At 36.0% G+C, this 19,090-nt stretch overlaps 1 protein-coding gene across 11 annotated transcripts in view; it reads right to left on the bottom strand.

Moving 5' to 3' along the window:
• EML5 (EMAP like 5) overlaps window positions 1-19,090 on the bottom strand; it is a 169,731-nt gene that overhangs the window by 59,875 nt on the left and 90,766 nt on the right. For all 11 annotated transcript variants that reach the window (XR_006411285.3, XR_006411284.3, XM_044389980.3 and 8 more), the window contains exons 18-21: window positions 17,703-17,905; window positions 16,972-17,083; window positions 15,322-15,449; window positions 10,403-10,544 (exon numbers count right to left, since the gene is read on the bottom strand). Coding sequence is in view for 9 of the 11 variants with exons in the window: in XM_044389980.3 (XP_044245915.1) it covers window positions 10,403-10,544; window positions 15,322-15,449; window positions 16,972-17,083; window positions 17,703-17,905 (585 nt within the window). In the remaining 2 variants the exon portion in view is untranslated. The remainder of the gene's footprint in view (window positions 1-10,402; window positions 10,545-15,321; window positions 15,450-16,971; window positions 17,084-17,702; window positions 17,906-19,090) is intronic.

Genomic DNA, 19,090 nt, shown 5'->3' with positions numbered 1-19,090 from the left:
GATGAATGTGAAATCATTAAACAAAGAGGTAAAAAATAAAAAAATAAAAAATAAACATTATAGCTTGCTATCAATAAAAGGACTATAGAACCCACCAAAAAAAATTATTCAAAAAGATGTCCTCAAAGCTATCAAATAAGAGATAGTAGTATATGATGAATCAGAAGAAATTTGGAACTGGATTATATTTATATCTTTTCACCTTACTCAGACTAGTATATAGTATAGTTAGGGCCTTTGAACATCTGGGAAAATTTGTACACAACTGATTACTTTTGCAACTCAATGATAATGCCATTAATGGACTTCCATTTTAAGACTACTTTTTTTTTTTTTTAAGATTTATTTCTTTGAGAGAGAGAGAGAGAGAGAGCGAGCGAGCATGAGTGGGAGGAGGGGCAGAGGGAGAGGGACAAGCAGACTCCCTGCTGAGCAGGGAGCCTGACAGGGGGCTCTATTCCCAGGACCCCAGGGTCATGACCTGAGCCAAATGCGATGCTTAACCAACTGAGTCACCCAGGCGCCCCTGTATTATCCTTTTATTGAGTATTACAATCATATCTCAAGGGAAGAGTAGACTTTTAAAAATATGCCTGGCAGTAAAGAAAGACATCAGGAAATAGACTTGTGTATCTTGCCTGGGTTCTAGATAGAGGGGAAAAATCATACTTGAGGATTCACAAGTGTAGAGTGGCTTATACAAATCTTGGATTCCAAGTTATACTAATTACAGGATCTATGCAATCCTAGTTAGAGAAATCCTTAGTAGTTCCCGACGTTAGCAACTTAGGCACCTGGGAGAAGGAAATACAAAATCACTCTGGAAGAACACCTTTGATCCAGACCTCAGAGAATCCCTGTAGGTAAGGAAAGCCCAATTAAACATAAACTTACAATCCAAATTTTCAAGCACAAAAGAAAATGGCACGCCAGGAGGGAGTCAGCAGGAAAATCACCCCTAAACAGCAGAAAGAAAAACACAGTATAGGCAGATCCCAAAGGATGTCAGATAACTAGATTTTATATTCTTTATCTGATAGGTAAAGTTTACAGACATAAGAGAAGAAAGCTAAAACATAAACAAGGAATGAAATGTTATAAAAACAAACAAACAAACAACTAAGGTAATCTGAAAACAAAATTTCTAAAAATGAGAATTCTCAAAATCAAATACCTAATAGGTAGATTACACAGCCGATGTGAAGGAGAAAGAGCTGCTAATTACTCAGCCATCAGAAAGAATGAAATCTTGCCATTTGCAATGACATGGATGGAGCTAGAGAGTATTATGCTAAGTGAAATAAGTCAAAGAAAGAAAAATACCAGATGATTTCATTCACATGTGGAATTTAAAAAACAAAACAAATAAGCAAAGGGAAATAAAGAGAGAGAGGCAAACCAAGCAGCACACTATACAAGTGAGGTCACACACAAAATACAAGTGCAGATATGAAAAAAGATTTTGTAGGCAAATGGAAACCAAAAGAAAGCTGGGCAGCTGTACTTTTATCAGACAAAATAGACTTTAAAATAAAGACTGTAATAAGAGACAAAGAAGGTCAATACATAAAGATGAAGGGGTCAATGCAACAAAAGAATATAACATTTGTTAATATTTATGTACCCAACAGAAGAGCACTTAAATACATAAAACAAATATTAACAGACCTAAAGGGAGAAGTAGACAGCAATACAATAATAGTAGGGGTCTTTAATACCCATTCACATCGATGGATAGATCTAGACAGAAAATTAATAAGGAAACACTGGCCTTAAATGGCATGTAACACCAGATGGGCTTAACACATATTTACAGAAGATCCATCCAAAAACAAGAGAATATACATTCTTCTCAAGTACACATGGAACATTTTCCAAGACAGATCAATGTTAGGCCACAAAACAAGTATTAGTAAATCTAAGAGGACTAAAATCATATCAAGCATCCATTCCAAACACAATAGTATGAAACTAGAAATTAATTACATGAAGAAAACTGGAAAATTCACAAATACATGGAGATTAAACAACATGCTACTAAACAACTAATGGGTCAAAGAAGAACTTAAAAGAGAAATCAAAAAAATACTGAGACAAACAAAAATGGAAATGTAACATACCAAAATTTATGAGATAGAGCGAAACAGTCCTAAGAGGTAAGTTCATAGTGATAAATGCCTACCTCAAAAAACAAAAAAAACCCTGAACTAAACAACCTAATCTTACACCTCAAGGAAATAGGGGAAAAAAAAAAAAAAAAAAGAACTGAAAGCCAAAATTACAAGAAAGGAAATAAAGATTAGCACAGAAATAAATGAAATTGAGACTAAAAAGACAATAGAAAAATCAATGAAACTAAGAGCTGGTTCTTTGAAAGACAAATAAAATTGACAAACCTTGAGCTAGGCTCACCAAGAAAAAAGAGAGGACTCAAAATCAGAAATGAAAGAGATGTTACAACCGATACCACAGAATACAAAGGATCAAAAGAGACTACCATGAACAAGTATTTGCCAACAATTAGACAACCCAGAAGAAATGGATAAATTCCTAAAAACATACAACCTACCAAGACTGAATCATGATGAAACAGAAAATCTGAACAGACTGGTTACTAGCTGGGAGATTAAGTCAAAAATCAAAAATCTCCTAATGAATAAAAGTTCAGGAGCAGATGGCCTCACTGGTGAATTTTACCAAGTACCTAAAGAAGAATATCAACCCTTCTCAAACTCTTCCAAAAAACAGAAGAGGGAGGAACTCTCCCAAACATATTTCACAAGGTCAACATTATCTTAATACCAAAATCAGACAAGATGCCACAAAAAAAGAAATTTACAGGTCAATATATTTGATGAACATAGATGCAAAAATCCTCAACAAAGTATTAGCAAACTGAGTTCAATAATACATTAAAAGGATCATACGGCATGATCAAGTGGGATTTATTCCAGGGATGCAAGGATGGTTCAACATATACACATCAGTCAATGTGATACACTACCATTAGCAAAATAAAGGACAGGGGTGCCTGGATAGCTCAGTCGGTTAGCCATCCAACTTTTTATTTCAGCTCAGGTCATGATCTCTGGGTTGTGAGGTCGATCCCCATGGCAGGCTCCAAGCTCAATATGGAGCCTATTTAAGATTCTCTCTCCCTCTCCTTCTGCCCCCCCCCCACTCTCTTTCTTTAAAAAAAGGGGGGGGGATAAAAATCATGATCATCTCATTAGATGCAGAAAACGCACTTGATAAAAATAAACATCTGTTCTTAATAAAAACTCTCAACACAGTGGATATAGAAAGAGGCTACCTCGACATAATAAAGGCCACATATGACAAGCCCATAGCTAACATCATACTCAAAGGTGAAAGGCTGAAATGTTTTCATCTAAAATCAGAACAAGGAAAGGACGTCTACTCCTGCCATTTTTATTCAACACCGTGTTAGAAGTCCTAGCCAAAGCAGTGGGGCAGGGTCGGGGGGAGAAGAAAAAGAAAAGTCGTCCAAATTAGAAAGGAAGTAAAGCTGTCATTATTTGCAGATGACACATCATATATAGAAAACCCTATGACTCCATCAAAAACTGTTAGAATAAAATTCAGTAAAACTGCAGAGTACAAAATCAATGCACAAAAATCTGTTGCATTTCTTTATAATAATAACAAACTATGAGTAAGAAAAGTTAAGAAAACAATCCCATTTATAATTGTATTTAAAAAACAACAATTTAGGAATAAAATTAACCAGGGAGATAAAAGACCTATATATTGAAACCTATTAAGACATTAATGAAAGAAATTAAAGACAACAAAATAAATGAAAAGAAACTCTGTGCTCACAGACTGGAAGAATTAATATTGTTAAATGTCCATATCACCCACAGCAAAATAGAGATTCAATGAAATCCCTATTAAAATTCCAATGGTATTGAGGTGCGTGGCTGGCTCAGTTAATAGAGGATGTGACTCTTAATCTCAGGGTAGTGAGTTCAAGCACCATGCTGGGCACGGAGTCTACTCAAAAAATTCCAGTGCTATTTTTCACAGAAATAGAACATTCCTAAAATTTGTATGGAACCACAACAGACCCTGAGTAGCCAAAGCAATTTCTGAGAAAGAACAAAGCCAGAAGCATCACGATCCCTGATTTCAAACCATATTATAAAGCTGCAGTAATTAAAACAGTATGGTATTGGCATAGAAACAGACACATAGATCAATGGAAATGAATACAAAGCCCAGAAATAAACCCATGCATATATGGTCAAATAATTTAAGACAAAGAAGCCAGGAATATACAATGGAGAAATGATGATCTCTTCAATAAATGGTGTTAGGAAAACTGGACAGCCACATGCAAAAGAATGAAACTGGACCACTATCTTACACCACTCATAAAAATTAACCTAAAAGAAATGTAAGACCTGAAACCGTAAGACTCCTAGATGAAAACACAGGCAGTAATATGCTTCTTGACATAGGTCTTGCTGATTTTTTAAAAACCTAACACCAAAATCAAACAGAACAAAAGCAAAAATGAACAAGTGGGACTACATCAAGCTAAAAAGTTTCTGCACAGCAAAGGAAATCAATGAAAAGGCAGCCTACTGAATGGGAGAAAATACCTGCAAATCATGTATCTGATTAGGGGCTATTATTCAAAATATATAAGAACTCTGATAACTAAATAGTGAAAAAACAACCCAATTAAAAAATGGGCAGAAGATCTGAATAGATATATGTCCAAAGAAGACATACAGACGGCCAACAGGTACATGAAAAAATGCTTGACATCATTAATCATCTGGGAAACACAAATCAAAACTACAGTAAGATATACCTCATACCTATTAGAATGGTTATTATCAAAAAGACAAAAAATAACAAGCGTTGGCTAGGATGTGGGGAAAATAGAACCCTCATGCACTGCTGTGGGAATGTAAACTGGTGCAGCCAGTACAAAAAACAGTATGGATGTTCCCCCAAAAATTAAAAATAGAACTACCATATAATCCAGCAATTCCATTCCTGGGTATTTATCTGAAAAAAATGAAAACAATAATTTGAAAGGATATATGCATTCCCATGTTCATGGCTGCATTATTTTCAATAACAAGGATGTGGAATAACCTAAGTGTCCATTGATGGACGAATGGATAAAGAAATTATGGTATACAATGCAATTTAATTCAGCCATAAAAAAAAAGAAATCTTTCCATTTCTTTTTTTTTTTTTAAAGATTTTATTTATTTATTTGATAGAGATAGAGACAGCCAGCGAGAGAGGGAACACAAGCAGGGGGAGTGGGAGAGGAAGAAGCAGGCCCATAGCAGAAGAGCCTGATGTGGGGCTCGATCCCATAACGCTGGGATCACGCCCTGAGCCGAAGGCAGATGCTTAACCGCTGTGCCACCCAGGCACCCCTCCATTTCTGATAACACGGATGAACCTCAAGGGTATCAGCTAAGTGAAATAAGTCAGACAGAGTCAGATAAATACTATATGATCTCTTCTATATGTGGAACCTAAAACAAAACAAAAACCCAAGCTTGTAGATACAGAGAATAGATTGGTGGTTACTAGAGCTGGGGGAGGGGTGGGGAGAAAAAATTGGGGGTTTGATTACAATTAAAAGCTAAAGCCAGGGAGGACAAGTTTCTAACAGAAACTTTTAATACATCATTACACAGAAAAGTGTGAAAAGTTAGCAATATTTAGAAAATACTTTATAGACATCAACATTATAGACATTAGTTCATGTTACATATTTATACTTCTGGTTATTCTATAACTTGTTACCATAAAATGAAATTATTTGTTTGGCAAAATTCTCATATGATAATCTACATTAACTATAATGACTTTTTTTTTAAAGATTTATTTATTTTAGAGAGAGAGAGAGAGCGAGCAAGCAGGGGGAGGGGCTGGGAGAAGAGGAGAGAGCATCCTTAAGTAGACTCCCCACTGAGCATGAAGCCTGACACGGGGCTCAATCCCAGGACCCTGAGATCATGATCTGAGCTGAAATCAAGAGTCGGATGCTTAACTAAGCCAGCCGGGTGCCCTGATAATGACTTACTTTTATAAAATGTTAAGCCTCAGCATCGTAATATTTGTATATTCATTTGCTGAAGATAATAGTATTTGTTTACTGAATGTTTGAAGGAGATAATATTTCATATTATTTCATAATATTTAAACCATTAGGACTTCAGTAATTTTGTAATTAACCAGTGTAAAACCACACATAACCCTTCGAAGTTAAGAAAATCTACCTATTTTCCTTTTTTTTAAGGTTTTTATTTAAATTTCAGTTAACAGGGTTATAGTAGTTTCAGATGTACAATATAGTGATTCAACACCTACATATAACACCCAGTGCTCATCACAAGCGCACTCCTTAATCCCTATCACCTATTTAACCCGTTCCCCCACCCACCTCCATTCTGGATCCTCGTCCTCCATCAGTTTGTTCTCTATAGTTAAACGCTGTTTCTTGGTTTGCCTCTATTTCCCTTTGCTCATTTGTTTCTTAAATTCCACATGTGAGTGCAATCATATATTTATCTTTCTGACTGACTTATTTCACTTAGCATAATACACCCTAAGCTCCACCCATGTTGTTGCAGACGGCAAGATTTCATTCTTTTTACCTATGGCTGAGTAACATTCCTATGGCTGAGTAACATTCCATTATATATATATATCACATCATCTTTATTCATTCATAGTGCATATGAATTATAGACACTTCAGCTATAATTTGGCCATTGTTGATAATGCTGCTATAAACTTTGGGGTGCAGGTATCCCTTTGAATTAGGGTTTTTGTATTCTTTGCCTGAATACCTAGTAGTGCAATTGCTGGGTTATAGAGTAGTTCTATTGTTAACTTTCTGAGGAATCTCCATACTGCTTTCCACAGTGGCTCCAACAGTTTGCATTCCCACCAACTGTACAAGTGGGTTCCCCTCACCTATTTCCCTTTTGACTCAATGGTGACAAAAATAAAAGTGAAGAATATTTAAAAAGAAACACACAGAATTATGTCTTTTCTCCACAACCTAATACAAAATTCTTTTTTTTTTTTTAAAGATTTTATTTATTTATTTGACAGAGATAGAGACAGCCAGCGAGAGAGGGAACACAAGCAGGGGGAGTGGGAGAGGAAGAAGCAGGCTCATAGCAGAGGAGCCTGATGTGGGGCTCGATCCCATAATGCTGGGATCACGCCCTGAGCCGAAGGCAGATGCTTAACCGCTGTGCCACCCAGGCGCCCCCCTAATACAAAATTCTATTCCTAGGAGCAGCCAATAATATTGGAAGATAATTTTTCAGCTCTGATACAAGACATAAATCCACAAATTCAGGAAGCACAACAAATCCTAAAGAGAATAAGTAAAAAATGAAGCACATACATGCATAATGTTATTAAACTACAGAACTACAAAATAAGAGAACAATGGAAATGAGGGGAATAATAACCCTCAATCAGAACTCCAGAAGCCATTAAATTAGCATTAAAGAATGAGAGTAAAAAAATAAAAACATAATCACAGTAATAGTATACCAAAGGCAGGGAGGGAGGTGGTAATAATTCATCCAGAGTGGCAAAACACCACCTACCAAATTTTAAAACAATAATAATAAAGCTGAATAAAAATCAGTTTGCTTTTTAAGGAGAGTGGGAGGTACAAGCTTCCAGTTATGGAATGAATAAGTCACAGGGATGAAAGCATATGGAATATACTCGTTAGTACTGTAACAGTGTTGCATAATGACAGGTGGTAGCTACACTGTAGTGAGTACAGCATAATGTATACAGAAGTTGAATTGCTATGCTGTACACCTGCAACTAATGTAACATTGTGTGTGAACGATACATCAACTAAAAAAAAAATAGTTTGCTTTTTGAGAATTGCAATGTCAGGGGTCCCGGGGTGGCTCAGTCGGTTAAGTGACCTGCTTCTGGTTTCTGCTCAGGTCATGATTTCAGGCTCCTAGGATGGAGCCCCATATCGGGCTCTGTGCTCAGCAGGGAGTCTGCTTGAGGATTCTCTCTCCCTCTCCGCCTGCTTGTGTAAATGCACACACTTTTTCTCTATCAAAATAAATAAATCAATCTTTAAGAAAAAAAAATTACAATGTCAGTGATAAAATACTCTTGCTGCTGTAACAGACCACTCTCACCACCCTATACTTGGAATACCACTGGTTCAGACAAAGAAGTCTTTATTAAAGAAGCTGTAGGACTACATTTTAGAAAAAAATGATAAAAGAAAAAATGAGAAACAAGAAGAAAATTTGAACAAAGAAATGTATAAGCATAGATAGACCTACGTAAACACTGACTGCATTAAATAATAATAACATCCAATTGAAGAGGGGTTAAAAAAAAACCAAATTCTCAAAAATTAAAGATAGAACCACCATATGATGCAGCAACTCCACTCCTGGGTAATATCTGAAGAAAATGAAAACACTGCTTCAAAAAAAGATATATGTACCCCCATGTTTACTGCAGCATTATTTACAATAATCAAGATACAGAAACAACCTAAGTGCCCAATGATGGAAGAATGGATAAAGAAAATGGTGTGTAAACATACACACACAATGAAATATTATTCAACCATAAAAATGAATGACAACTTGCCAAATACCATACCATCTGACTTATATGTAGAATCTAAAAAACAGGGGCGCCTGGGTGGCTCAGTAGGTTAAGCGACTGCCTTCAGCTCAGGTCATGATCCCAGGGTCCTGGGATGGAGCCCCATATCAGGTTTTCTGCTCAGTGGGAAGCCTGCTTCTCCCTCTCCCTCTGCCCCTCCTCCAGCTTGTGCTCTCTCTTTCTCTCTCTCTCTCGCTCACTGTCTCTCAAATAAATCTTATAAAAAAATAAATAAAAAATAAAAAACGAAAACAAAACACACAAAAAAACAAGCTCATAGATACAAAGAACAGATTGGTGGTTGCTACTGGCAGGTGGGCAAAGTGGGTGAGGGGGTCAAAAAGGTACAGACTTCCAGCTATAAAATCAGTAAGTCATGGGGATATAATGTACATCATGATGACTACAGTTAATAATACTGTATTGTGTATTTGAAAGTTGTTAAAAGAGGAGCTCTTAAAAGTTCTCATCATAAAAAGAAAACATTTTGTAACTATGTATGCAATGGATGTTAACTAGATTTATTGTAGTGATCACTTCCCAATACATACAAATATTGGATCATTATGTTGTACACCTGAAACCAATATGCTGTATGTCAGTTATACCTCAATTTAAAAAAGAAAGAAAATCTGAGGGGTAGTAAAGGCAAGTATGTTCCAAATTTGACTGCTAAGGACTTACTATGGCCTTGTGAAGAAAAGAATATTTGGTACTGTGATTTCCTGTGTTAGACAAAGGTGTGACTGTGGTTTTGTGACCTTACTGTAAACCTTCATGGGGAAAGTCCAAAACAGAACGACTAAAATAATATTTGGTAATTCTCTCTAGTTCTCAGGGAGAAAAAAACCACCAAAGTATGAAAATGCTGGACATCCAGAGCTCAAAAAAAAAAAAAAAAAAAAAAAAGAGAAGGGGCAGTGACTGGGGTTCAATTATTCTAGAGATTGTGATTAATTTTAGCTAAGTACAAATATTAAATACAGTAACACTAGAAGAAGAGAATAGACTTTTAAGTCAATAGATGGAAATAAAAATAAATTAACTGAATTACAAATTCATGTTACCTAAGTTCGACTTGATTATTGTCAGGCCGTTATTATGGCCTGACAATCCTTTCCTTCATCTGCTGATTCTCTCATTTCTTAGTCACAATTTCCGACCTTTTCAACAAGAGATCTTCCTTCAATGCCTCCATGCTATAAAGTAACATTCCCTACCGCTTCACTAAGAAATTTGAAGTTATCTGTACATCCTCATTTGCCCTAGGTTAATAATATCTGCCTTGCTCCAAAAATGGAACCCCTTATCTCTCTATACTGATAGGCTAGCTTCATAGGACTCCTACAAATGTGCTCAGTTCTGTTTCACCCTAAAATGTCCGCCATTCAATTCTGCTACCCTTTTTAAATTAAAGCCTTCTTTCTTAGTTTCTGACTATGAATTACATATATTTCATAGTCACAAAGGGTGGAAAATTTAGCTTCTGTTTTCTTCCTGTATTTTTTCCTTCCAACATAACATTGCAAACTGGCTCAGGATAGATGTGATCATAGGAGGTCCCATAAAGCAAAGACTGGGTATAATTTTCTTTATATAGCATCATGAGCAGGTGCACACGGAACAAATAAAGTCTTTTTTATATACCTACTATTACTTTCTTACATTTGTGAGGGTTAGAAAACTGTGACAACTTAATCTATGTTCAAACCTGAGAGCCTCTTACCCTTTTTCAGTTTCCGGACAGCCAACATACAATGACTAGGAGAGAGATCCCATATTCTTAAGGTTTTATCATCACTTACAGTAGCACAGATGGGCAGATAAGGATGTGTAGCCAAACCCCACACCTCTCCTTCCATGTGTCCCTACAAAGAGAACACAGTTAAGATCAATTTAACCTTAATATATGTGTATTTAGAAGAAAACTACAAACAACAACTGATAATATATAATGATAGGATAATGAATAATAATCTAATAAAGCTTTTCTCTTTCTCTTTGGAATATACCTTAAAATGCTTTTATAACAATTTTATCTTCACAATTACAATACAATCAAGTTAGTATCAAAATCAGTTTAAAATCCTAAAATTTCACTGAGTGGAGAGAATAGGAACTGGCTGCCTTAGAATGTTAAAAATTGCCATACAGGAAGAACTTCCTGCATGAGAGAATAAGGAGCACTGCAGACCTGCTCCCCAGTGAAACGGATGAAATTAATTTAAAAAAAATTTAAGGTCTCTGGAAATGGTTCCAAGGAGTTATGACAAAAGAAACATTTACTCAAAAACTCTACTAAAATCTGGTAAGAACAATGGTTGTTTTGCAGTATTTGAACTGAGACCCACTCCTTTCCTCCCTCTTTCCAACTCACTGACTTGAAAATTCCACACTAGCCTGATATAACCAAGAACACAGGATATGAGCACTCTCTCTCCCTCCCCGCTAATCCAATGGGCCAACTTCCCAGAAGGCACAGGTGAGTGGCATTTCTCCTCCTGCCCCCAGTTACTTGCTAGAGGCTAAATCCTTGATGAGCACTGCACACGGGTGGGAATTCCCTTCTGCCCACCTCCTATTCTGAGATGGAGGGTCTATACTGGGGATCATGCCACTAACAATACTGGGGCTTTAATATCAACCCAAGAAGACCTAAGGCTACTGTTCCCTACTATCCCCACCCTAAACTGAGCACTCAGCTTCTAAAGCAAGGGACACTCAGAAAGGAGCACTCCACTGTCCTCACCCTCAACTCCAGAGACTGTGCGTGGAGGAAGAAGCCGTAAAACATCTCCTAATCTCTTCTCAAAGGAAATGATTTTCTTTATTACACAATGTAGAAAAGTTCAAGTCTAAAGATGCTCTTGAAAACAATGAAGGTATGAAAGGTAATTGGGGGGTAACTGGTACTTACTAGATATATGAGCTAAACTGAAGGCCAGTGAGTTTGTCCAACAGAACCAGGGTAATCTCAGAGATAACCTGGGAGAAGACTGCTTCAAGTCAGAATAAATCTCAAAAACGAATCTAGGGAATGGGTGTCCCTTTTAGGGAGCCCGAATTTGATTAGTTTAATCTGTGTAGCAATTTATGCTCTGGGGTAAATGCTGAAAACAGCACTGCAATCAGCCAGCAATTTAATGGATTTAGCAACTGGGTGTGGTCAGGGAAAAAGACTATCGAAGAGGAGAGAACACTTCCCAAATCATTTTATGGAGCCAAGATGAGCCTGATACCAAAACCAGACAGACATCACAAGGAAACTATAGACCAATTATCCATTATATACAGTATGTGGATGCTAAAATCCTCAAAGATAGCAAATTGATTCCAACACAGACAAGAACAATTACACACCACAACCAAGTGGGGTTTATCCCAGGAATGCAAGATTGGTTTAAAAGGTGAAAAACAATTAATGTAATACACCTTATCAATAGAATAAAATGAAAACCGCACGATCATCTCTCAATAGACAAAGAAAAAGCATTTGACAAAGGACATAATCTTTCATTGATAAAAACTTGCATCAAACTAGGAACAGAAGAGTAATTCTTCAATCTGATAAAAGGCATCTCTGAAAAATCCACAGTTAGTATTAAACTTAATGGTAAGGGGTTGTGAATTCAAGCCCCACGTTGGGTACAGAGATTACTTAAACATAATGGTAAAATATTGGATGCTTTCTCCCTAAAATTAGAAACGAGGATGCTCTATTTCTGTTCCACATTGTACTGAAGATTCCTGCCAGGTTAATTAGGCAAAAAAAAAAAGAAATAACAGGCATCCTGATTGGAAAGGGAATAGTAAAACTATATTTGTAGCTCATATGATCTCATATAGAGAAAATCTAAAAAATCCACTAAAAAACTATTAGAATAAATGAGGTCTGTTATTTAAAAATAACTGTGAGATCTGTATACTGAAAACTATAAAATTACTGAAAAAAGTTAAAGAAGATCTAAAAAAATGGATATAATTTAATATTGTTAAGAAACGCTACTCCCCAAACTGATCCATAGAATACTGCTACAAAGACTGCTGTATATCGTTGGTTTTTTTATACATATGAATGTACTTCTGTTGTGTGCATACAACTACACACTTAAATTCCAGTGTAGATAATCATATGGTGTTACTTTCAGGTGTACAATAGAGTGATTCAACAGTTCCATATATTACTCAGTGCTCACAAGATAAGTGTACTTTTAATCCCCTTCATCTATTCCACCCATCCAACCACCTGCCCTCTGGTAACCATCAGTTTGTTCTCTATAGTTAAGGGTCTGTTTTTGGTCTTTTCTTCCCCTTGTTCACTTGTTTTGTTTCTTAAATTCTACACATGAGTGAAATCAGGTGGTATTTGTCTTTCTCTAATTGGTTTATTTTGCTTAGCATTATACTCTCTAGCTCTATTCATGTCGCCATCTTGCAAATGGCAAGACTCCATTCTTTGTTATGGCTGAATAATATTCCATTGTGTGAGTGTGTTTGTGTGTGTATGTATACACATACATACATACATATATGCACACACCACACCTTTTTTTATACACTCATCTATTGATGGACACTTTGGTTGCTTCCATAATTTTGGATACTGTAAATAATGCTGCACTAAACATAGGGTGCATGTACCCCTTCAAATTAGTTTTCGCATTCTTTAGGTAAATACCCTATAGTGTGATTATGAATCACAGGGTAGTTCTAGTTTTAATTTTTTGAGGAACCTTCATGCTATTTTCCAGAGTGGCTGTCCCAGTTTGCATTCCCACCAGCAGTGCATGAGTGTTCCTTTTTATCCACATCCTTGCCAATGCTTGTTGTTTGTTTTTTATTTTAGCCATTCTGACAGGTAGGAGATGATATCTATCTCATTGTGGTTTTGACTTGCATTTCCCTGTATATCTCTACACTTTTAATTATTATAGTTTTATATTATCTTATTTCTTGCATGGAGTTTCTCAAAAATTTTTGGACTACTTTTGGGTATTTTTTTCTTCTAGGTGATTTTTAAGAACTCTTCTCAGAATTTCTGAAAAATCTCATTTTGATTTAGTTTATGATCATACTGAATTCGTATGTTATTTAGACGTTTTAGGTCTTAAGTAAAACTATAGTTTTCTTAAATATCTTGATCTTGAGTATTTTTTCTTGGTTATTGTATAGTTTCCTTTGTGAGTACCATTTTTGTATCATATTTTCTAACTGGTTATTGCTGATTTGAAGAAATGCTGTTGATTTTTACATGTTGATTTTGAATCTCACTTCACAGGACTCCCTAATTAGTTCTAATACTTTTTCAGTTTATTCTCTTGAATACCCAACGTATATGGTTATAACATCTGCAAATACTGACAGTCTTATCCATTTGTTTCCAACACTTACATTTTATATTGTTTTGTTTTTCTAGATTGGCTAAGACCTCACACACAATGTTGGATGATAATGGTGAGACATGGTATCCTTGTCTTGTTTCTGATGTTTAGGAGACAGTAGATATTTAAAATCTTATGCACTATAATAAATATTTAAAAAAATGGGATGTCATTTATCACTTCAAACCTTTTCTTACAATTATAAAATTGTCTGTGTTTTTGAAAAGTTCTGTCCATGGATTCATCTGTACAAGTGTACTTGTGCTAATATTTTCTAAGAGATCAAAAACACGTTAAACACTGTGATTCCATCATCTTTTTACTTCAAAGGAATATATTGTGACTGAAGTTAAAGAGTAAGACACCAAAGTTTGACATAAATTTAATATAAAACATTTCGTTATTTGCTCATAAATTCTCCTTGGCACATCAGGATTTTATATTAACATTAAAGCATGTGCAGTGTTCTCCTCTATGTGTGCTCTGTGGTGTTTTAACAGAAGTGAGGTGGGGGGGGGGGAAGCGGGGTTGGAGAAGAAATAAGTCTATAATAAGAAAGAATATAATTCTTTTTCAGAATAAACGGTAAACTCAAAATTGGTATTACTATATAGAGCTGTAGGAGGACAATTTTTAATAGGGTAGATTCTACCTCATTTGCTGTGTTTTATAGTATTGATTTGTTTACTTCCAGAAAAACAGTACATATAGGAAATGTGCAACTAAAAAATTAATACAGCATTCCTGATAAAAATGTTAAGGATCAGCTGTTCCCTGCTCTTTCATTTTATATTTCTACCATACAAATGTTTACATTGCTAGATTTTTATCAACATTTCACTGACAAATGTTTTCAGCAATAAAATTTTAGCATACTTTCATTTTTTAAATTAGAAACTTAATAATGAAAATAAAGACTTTCAAAGAAAAACAACTGCCTGAGGTTCAACAAATATACTTCAAAGAAATAAAAATACATATGAAATAAATTGACTTGGTTAAATTACTTATAACTGTTTTTACTTTTCATTGGTTTCTTGTTTTATGATAAGAGATTACTTAAAATATTGGCAGTTACTCCACATGATAACATGCATATTTATTTACTGGTATCTACTCATTTAGCTATAACTAAGTTAAATTTTTTTGCTATATGTTATCAAATATTTCCCTAATTAATTTATTTTCACTACTGTTAACTTTTGGCTCTTAGGTATTGAATCAATTGCATAGAGAAAAAAAGTATATTAATTTTTCAAATTACCTGGACCAGAAGTGTTATTGGGCCACTTTTATCCACTTCAAGTATTTCACCGTTCTTTGTGCCAACTAAAATATGACCATGTCCTAATGATATGGCACGTATAGATGGATTATCTTCCAAGAGAAGACCTGAAATGTTAAATGGAGATGTTCTTCTAGGTATAAGGTTACTAGAATACAAAGGTGTATATATTGCCAACAATGCAATTTTGACAATGAAAATCACATTACAAGGTTGCTTTTCCCTGTATTTTAAGTATTCTAATAAGTGCACTGCATTTTCCCAAACCACTCAATTTATTAATCTCAAAAGAATCACCTCATACTATAATTCTCTATCATCCTAGATCCTTTACTACTTTCTTTTTTTTTTTTTAATTTTATTTATTTATTTGACAGGGAGAGACAGCCAGCACAGAGGGAACATAAGCAAGGGGAGTGGGAAAGGAAGAAGCAGGATCCCAGCAGAGCAGGGAGCCCAATGAGGGGCTTGATCCCAGGACCCTGGGATCACGCCCTGAGCTGAAGGCAGACGCTTAACGACTGAGCCATCCAGACACCTCTTTTACTATTATTCTGATGACTGTCTCTTTTCCTCTTATATTTGCTCCTCCTCATTCACCTCCTTAACTTCTTAGAGCACCTACTATATTCTGGTAGTAATTTTAATTCAATTCAACTTAAGATTGATTCATTTATGTGTACTGTGTCCTAGGAAGGCTTCAGAGATATAACTGGTAAACATAACAGCCAGCTTCTGCCCTTATAGAGTATACAGTGAAGAAAACAGATCCTCTGTGAGGAGTGTATTGAAACAGGGGCAATTGTAAGGGAATTTTCCCTTTTTTGAGGGGGTGGAGGGGCGATGGAAGTGGATGAAATCACCCTATTGAGATGTGAAAAATATGCCTCTGAGGTCAGGTAATTGGAGGAGGCAGGAAGGAGGAGAAAGGGCAAATTCTAGGCAAAGTAATAGCATACATAAAGGCCTGGAGGTCAGAGAGAGTGTGATGTAGTGCCTTAATAAACTGAGAAAGGGCAAAAGGAAGGGCACGCAAGGATAAATAGGGAAGGTCAACAAAACATGAATGTGAAACAAAATGCCAAGCTTAAAAACAAATTCTTGACTGGTGGTAAGTGTGATGCTCATGTGGCAATTTTCTTTGAAACATCAAAAATGATCAAAATTACCATGAATAATCTTGTACTTGGTTAATATTTTACCATCTATATTAAATAGATTTTTGAAAGAACAGCAAGGATTGTGGCTCTAGTTTGGAGCTTCTCCCATTAAATGGCTTCTCCCATTAAATTCTGATGCCTATCTAGTAAAGAAGGAAAAATGTATTCCATGTGCTCCACCTCAGTGACCACACATGTTAATGAACAATTAATCTTTTATCCTACAAAGGAAATTAAATCTCGAATCACCTTTATTTTCTTATTATTTTTTTAAACATTGTATTTATTTGACAGAGAGAGAGTGAGAGAGCATAAGTAGGCAGAGCAGCAGGCAGAGGGAGAAGAAAAAGCAGACTCCTCACTGAGCAGAGAGCTTGACGTGGGGCACGATCCCAGGATCTTGGGATCATGACTTGACCTGAAGGCAGATGCTTAACCAACTGAGCCACCCAGGCACCCCTCAAATCACCTTTAGATCCTGGTGCCAACGCGGCTCTCTTTATAGCATAGGTCTTGAGACATCTTTCAAAGGAGTCATCCCAAAGAGCTACTACACCATCTTTTCCTCCAGTTACGAAGCCCTTTGAAAGTAAAAGCTTCAAGTTAATAAAGATCTAAGTATTTTTAAAAATAATAACCTTCCTTATGTTGAAAAATTCTAGAGGAAAAAACGTTAACAGCTAGAAGTTACAGCTTGTGAACAAATTAGCATAAGAATCAATTTTTTTTACTATTTCAACACGGAATCTGCAAAAATATTTACAGGGACACTAAACAATCTACGTTTAGGACAGAACTTTAAGAACAAGGTTTGTGATCTGCAACCGTAAGGTAGCTCTAACACTTTCAGCAAGATACATATTTTTTCTTGGACATTTCTTAATCCCATCCTTCAAAAACAGAGGATCACGACAGTAGTTACTTCACAAGATCTGATGATAATAAAGCACTTAAACAATTGTTAACACATACAAAGAGATTAATAAATATTAAGCTAAACTTTTCTTTTTAAATAGCAGACCCATTTCACTACGTTCAGGAGTTTGAAAGAGGAATAAAAGAACGTAGGAAGACGCTGGTTCACAGATTATTAATGGATGGCTCAACTAAGCAGAAAGACAATATTCCCTTACTTGTGAAAATGCTCTACAATCCATGATCAAATTATGTTTAACTTAAAAGTATCTTTAGAATACTTACTTTTTCCAATGCATGCATACTGAACACTGGCCCATCATGTGCTTTAACCGTTTTCACAAGAAAGACATCTCTCCAGATACACACGTCTCCTGTGGATGTTCCAGAAAAAGCCATCTCTTCCGTCCATCCATACACTGCACACATCATCGTGTCATTTTTCCCCAGTGTGCCCACATAGCCTTTTCTTCCAATCAGTCCTCCTCCTGGTTCATAAAAAGTATCACGGACGTACCACTTTTAAAATGTATAAAATTCTAAAGTGACAAGTAACACTAAGGAGACTTTAAAAGAAAAATACAGGTCTCTCAATCAGTGACTTGCCTGGCTGGGACAGCCATATCCATGGCAGCTTTTAGGCCACAGCTCTTTGGATAAAAACACGTACACTAAGTTGGTTTTGATCAATCCTCAGCACTTTTGATTGTTCTTCAAAATTTTTATTTTGAATTTGAAAATTTTATTTGAATTTATATATTCCCCTCTCAACCTACACAAAATTACTAAAACAACCAAAGCATGATACCAATCCCATCTCCTTTCTTCACCCCTTACTATTCTGAATGTGATATTGATTACTTTCACGCATTCTTTAATACCTTTTACTACTTATTTGTAAATTCTTAGGCAATATATGTCATATTTTTCATGTTTTAAGATTTCCTATAAATACCATCCTATATGTACAGTTGACCCTGAACATTGATTTGAACTGCACACAAGTCCATTTTTACACATTATTCAATAGATACAGTACTATAAATGTATTTTCTCTACCTTATGATTTTAATATTTTCTTTGCTATAGTTTACTTTATTGTAAGATTATACTATATAATACATATAAGCTTACAAAATGTGTTAATTGTTTACGTCATTGGTAAGGCTTTGGGTCAACAGTAGACTATTAGAAGTATTTGGGGAGTCAAAAGTTATATGCAGGAGAGCTTGGGTGGCTCAGGAGGTTAAGTGTCTGCCTTCGGCTCAGATCCTGATCCCAGGGTCCTGGGATTGAGCTCCACATCAGGCTCTCTGCTCAGCGGGAGCCTGCTTCTACCTCTCCCTCTGCTATTTCCCCTGCTTGTGTGCCCTCTCTCTGTCAAATAAATAAATTAAATTTTAAAAAAGTTATGCAGATTTTTGGGGTATCTGGGTGGCTCACTCGGTTGCACGTCTGCCTTCAGCTCAGGTCATGATCCCAGGGTCCTGGGATCAAGGCCCACATCGGGCTGGCTCCCTACTCAGCGGGAAGTCGGCTTCTCCCTCTTCCTCTGCCCCTTCCCCTGCTTGTGCATGCTCTCTTGCTCTCTCTCAAATATAAATATTTTTAAAAAGTTATAAGTTGATTTTTGACTGTGCAGGGGGTCAGTGCCCTAACTCCCTGTGTTGTTC

The sequence above is a fragment of the Ursus arctos genome, unplaced genomic scaffold (genome assembly GCF_023065955.2).
Source record: "Ursus arctos isolate Adak ecotype North America unplaced genomic scaffold, UrsArc2.0 scaffold_25, whole genome shotgun sequence".
Taxonomy (NCBI): Eukaryota; Metazoa; Chordata; class Mammalia; order Carnivora; family Ursidae; genus Ursus; species Ursus arctos.
Note: the sequence above shows the minus strand (reverse complement) of the source record. Positions and strands in the feature narration are given on the sequence as shown.